This window comes from Medicago truncatula, chromosome 3, assembly GCF_003473485.1.
Source record: "Medicago truncatula cultivar Jemalong A17 chromosome 3, MtrunA17r5.0-ANR, whole genome shotgun sequence".
NCBI lineage: Eukaryota > Viridiplantae > Streptophyta > Magnoliopsida > Fabales > Fabaceae > Medicago > Medicago truncatula.
In genome coordinates, this window is record NC_053044.1 from 29,705,415 (window position 1) to 29,710,780 (window position 5,366).

The following is a 5,366-nucleotide window of genomic DNA, read 5'->3' on the forward strand; positions in this document are numbered from 1 at the left end:
ACTTCTTATGTCATTTTTCTATCCGTTAACTCTTTTATCTAATAGATTGGAAGCAAGCACATTCATTCAATCTCTTCTTATATCAAATTCTTTTTGAAGAGCAGCCAAAACTTTCATAGGGTTACAATTCAACCCCCATCTTTGTGACCATTATTTTTTACTTCAGAAGCATGGGGTTGAAACAACCGCTGCTTTGGTTTATGTGTTTGGGTTATATAGACACTCGATAATAGAAGTAGATTGAAAGCTAGTCGTGGATGGCATGGCAGGTACATAAAGACATAGGTCGGAATTGAATTTAAAGCTTTAATACATGCTTATAAACCTATTATATAATCTTTCCCAAACTATATATAGGATACGTTTTATTATGAGACAAACCAAAAATGTAGCTCATTTACTAGTTTGAGCGGCATTGTCATATGTTAGTCGTTAAGTGTTTGATTATATTTCATCCTATATTATGATTACTTTGATAAATAAATTGAGTTAATTTTGTGACCAGAAAAAAGTATTTTATTCCTCTTATATCAACAAAAAAGTATTTTATTCCTCTTGCATGCAACAACCGTTTCCTGATATAGAAATAAAAACAAGTTGTTGTGTGAAAAGAAAAAAAGAAATGGATGTAACATAATTAACCGATGCAGTATTTTATTCCTCTCGAATGTAACAACCCTCTTTTGTTCTTAATAGAAATAAAAAAATAAAAAAAAGATGCTTCTTTGTGAATTCGTTTACTTTGGTTTATAAGCTAGCAACTAGTATAAATAGAGCCTCATTTTCTGAATGTGTACTCACCAAACCTTAAACCTTCATCCATTATATTTTCTAAGCTATGGATTACAGTGCCTTTGCCTTTTTCCGGTCATATTTTCATCCCCTTTGGATTTCATTCCTTATTGCAACTTGTGGCTTTTTTATTATTAAAACCCTAAGATATCACTTGATGAGTGTGAAGTCCAAAATAGCAAAATTACCCCCAGGTCCCAAACCATGGCCTATAGTTGGTAATCTTCCTGAAATGATTGCAAATAATCCTGCACCTATGTGGATATTCAAAGTGATGGAAGATTTGAACACCGAAATAGCATGTATCCGTCTAGGAAATGTCCATATTATTCCGGTAACATGTCCTACCATTGCTCGTGAAATCTTGAGAAAACATGATGCTGATTTTGCATCAAGACCAACAACCATGGCCAGTGGTATAATCTCCAGTGGCTACTTGACCTCTGCTATTGCACCCTTTGGCGAACAATGGAAAAAGATGAAGAAAATCATTGTTAACGATTTGTTGTCTCCACAAAGATATCGATGGCTTCAAGACAAAAGGAACGAAGAAGCCGATAATCTTATCTTTTATGTATACAACAAATGCAACAATGGTGATCTTGTGAGTGTTAGACTTGCTTCACAACATTATTGCGGTAATGTGTATAGGAAAATGTATTTTAATACAAGGTACTTTGGAAAGGGTATGAAGGATGGAGGGCCTGGTCTTGAGGAAATTGAGCATGTTGATGCTGCTTTTACATTGCTCAAGTATATTTATGCTTTCTCTGCATCTGATTATATGCCATGCTTGAGGCTGCTTGACTTAGATGGTCACAAGGGCAAAATAAAAAACGCAATGAAAATAATGAACAAGTATCACGATTCTATCATTGAAGAGAGAATCAAGCAGTGGAATGATGGATCAAAGACGGTTGAAGAAGACTTGCTAGATGTTCTGATCTCACTTAAAGATGTTAATAATAATCCGGTATTGACAAAGAAGGAAATCAAGGCACAACTTATTGTAAGACATTACTTATTCTTTATTTTTTATTTTTTTATTTTTCTCCTACCTTTACATGAACTTATTCATTCTATTAAATGTAAAATTTCTAGGGAAAAAACAAGGGTGTGTGGATTTCTAAAAGGGAACTTCTACGGTACACTCAGAAATTTTAGTGTACCGGTACTCTTGTTTCACAAAATTTATAAATTAACGATCATTTTTATGAAATAAAAAGTTATTTGTCAATATTTATATTTTGAAAACGTCATATCATAAGAAAAAAACATCATTTTATTGTTTATAAGGATCATATTAAAAAATTTAAATTTTGTCATTAAAAATAATCAATATTCATTGTTATGAGTAGTAAAAATTAAATTTTATTTCGTCGAAGCTTTTGGTAAATAAAATTTAATTATTATAGTTTCAATGATAGAAAATAATTATTTTTCTTCAAAAAAACAACTAATTTATTATTAATTTAATGAATTGGTGTACCGATACACCCAAATTTATTGGATGTACCATAAAATTTGCCTTTCTTAAAAATAGTCTAAAAGTGGACATTTAACATTTTTAATAAAAAATATATTTATTATTAAAAAATTGAGAAAAAAATATTATTTTATTAAAATTTACAGAAAACAGAAGGGTCCACTGTTGAACTGGGTCTATATTAGGCAACCCAGAAAATAGAGACAGAAAGAAGTGTTAAATATATTTTAGTACCTAAAAACTTGCCAAATTTCGTTTTTCATCCCCATAAAAAAGTTGCACGTTTTCCTCTATACAAAATTTCCTGCATTAATTTTTTGTCTAGGTTGTGAAGTTAATGTGTATCTATACCATATATAAATAAAGGAGACTCTTTTGGGCTGACTTTTCCTTATTCAAGTATATCTTTAAGCAAATTTGACATTAAGAATTGTATTTTGTTGGTGTCATTAAAAAAGATAAGAATTTATATCATAGTTGATATATTTTTTTGAAAAATATTATATTTGTAATATTGTTGGTATCATTGAAAAAATATAAGTATAGTTAGCTACAATAATGAAGGGCAAAATATCTACTATCAATACCTATAATTTTAATTAAATTTTTATAAAAACTTTTGTTTATAATTTATACGCAATAGCATAATAAGATAAGTCAACCAACGGGTACTCATTTCATAAAAACTATTGTTCGTAATTTATAAGCATTAGCGTAATAAGATGAGCCGACCGACGGACACGAAGGGCCCGTCTAAATGCTAGTTTTGGAATAATGTTTTTAAGCGGATGATTAGAATATTATAAAAAGTTTCTCAAAAAAAAAAAAGGATCTAAAAATTTGATTTATAAATCTTGATTTTCATTAGTTTTACGTTGAACGTTTGAACTCATCATAAAACTTATGTAGGAATTGATGATAGCAACGATAGACAATCCATCAAACCTAGTTGAATGGATATTGGCCGAAATGTTAAATCAACCAGAATTATTTCAACAAGCCACAAATGAATTGGACAAAATAGTGGGCAAAGATAGATTGGTCCAAGAATCAGATATTCCTAATCTCAACTTCTTGAAGGCTTGTGCAAGAGAAGCTCTCCGCCTCTACCCCATGGCTCCTTTCAATATTCCTCATGTCTCTCTTAATGACACAGTGGTTGGAAACTACTTTATACCAAAGGGTAGCCATGTATTGATTAAAAGAAGTGGGAGAAATCCATTACTTTGGGATGAACCACATAAGTTCAAACCAGAACGCCATTTCAAGAATGGTGAGTCCAATATAGTTTTGACAGAGCCAGGTTTGAAGTTCATATCCTTTAGCACTGGAATGCGTAGTTGTCCTGGTGTCAAGCTTGGCACCACAATGACTGTTTTACTATTGGCTAGGTTGCTCCATGGCTTCACTTGGAGTATACCTCCCACTACATCAAGCATCAGTCTTGAAAAGTCTAAAGATGATATGTTTCTTGCTGAGCCATTGGTGGTTGTTGCAAAACCAAGATTACCAACAGAATTGTATAACTTTTCAACTAAGTGAAAATATGAAAGCATTTGTTAACCCGTTTGAATTGGTCTGGTGATATTGACTTGGGACCTGAGAGTGTGCTCCTTCTCAATGTTTCAAGTTCGATTCTTCTCGGTGCCAATTTGGATGGGCTAATTTAGCTTCTAAAAAAAATAATGCATTTATTTCACTTATGATATAACAATGCCATATAGGTTATTTTCTACCTCATTTGACAATTATATATGTTCTCACAATAGAAGTTATTTAAATAAGAAGACTTGAGTCTCTTTAGGGATTTGGTGGTCTGTCTTGTACCCATTTGCTTGTATATAAAGTTCATGTACTTTCCTGTTCTACTCATGGTATATTTTGTGCTTAGGTTTAGACTTTGCAATAAAATTAAGGGTTAATTAAGTAATAGTCTTTATATATATTAAGAAATTTATTTTTAGTTTCTACAAAATAAAACCACATTTTTTAAGTTCTTAGGATATTTTTCTTTGGCTTTTGAGGCAGTGGCAATGCTGACTGAATCTTTTTATTGGGATTACAAATGAGGATGGAAAATTTTACAAGGATTAAAAAGTAGGATTTTATTTTATAAAGAGTAAACAAAGTTTTGGATATTTATAAGAACCATTAACTTATTTAACGCTAAAATTAATTTCCTGACAAGAAGAAAAAAAACGCGTGGATTTGGTTTGGAGCTTTGTTTTCCGAAACTAATGTTCTGAGACGTTTATTAAAGAAAAGAAAAAAGTTTATATCATCTTCTTTCTTGTGAGCTGTCACCAAAATCATAGTTTCTTCTCCGTTGTTCACCAAAGAGATGTGATTTAGTGTTAATTTTGACTCAAAATCACATCTCTAAGTCGTTTTTCTCTCTCCCTTTTATTGAAATAAGCGATTTTCACATCTATTTCGTTCTTTCTTTTGTGATTTCATCGTTTGTCTCTCTTGTTTCGTTCAAGTATTTGTTCGGTTCAGATTGTCAGATTAAATTCGATCCAGTGCACATATCCAATCAATGAGTTTGGCGTCGTCAACGTTGCAAATCCGGAGACATGAATATTTCAAAGACTTAAATATAGTCATATGTGTAGGTTTTTGAACTTTCTCCTTTTATGTTATTAACATGAATGTTGTGAGTTTATTTATAGATTCATCTTTTTGTTTTATCGATGTACTCTACAAATTTAAATGAATGTATATAATTTATTTTTAGGTAAAAAATGTCATAATGACGCTTAATAGCATTTTTTCAAAGTTTCATACTTCTTTAGTTTTCAAATTGTATTTTAAGTTTGGAAACATTAAATTGTTGACCTTTATAGCGAAAAAAAAAGTCTCAAAAATAGCGCAAAAAAGAAAAAACTGTTGACCACTTTTAGAACTTTGATTTAACAGCGCAATATAAAACGCCTACGTACGATGCTTACGTCTATGTTACACGGTGTTAAGTTTTTTTTTTTTTTTTTTTTTGACGAAGTTACACGGTGCTTAAGGCTTTGGTTGCGAGTTGAGTTTTGGATGGGAGGAGAGGGGAAGGAAATGATTATGGAGAGGTAAACTCTTG

At 31.3% G+C, this 5,366-nt stretch overlaps 1 protein-coding gene across 1 annotated transcript; it reads left to right on the forward strand.

The window, feature by feature from the left end:
• Positions 1-812: 812 nt before the first annotated feature.
• Positions 813-4,150, forward strand: LOC25490967 (isoleucine N-monooxygenase 1). Its single transcript, XM_013604880.3, has 2 exons — positions 813-1,801; positions 3,188-4,150. Exons 1-2 carry the CDS (start codon positions 839-841, stop codon positions 3,818-3,820), a joined length of 1,596 nt encoding a protein of 531 aa, XP_013460334.1. The 5' UTR covers positions 813-838; the 3' UTR covers positions 3,821-4,150.
• Positions 4,151-5,366: the final 1,216 nt, after the last annotated feature.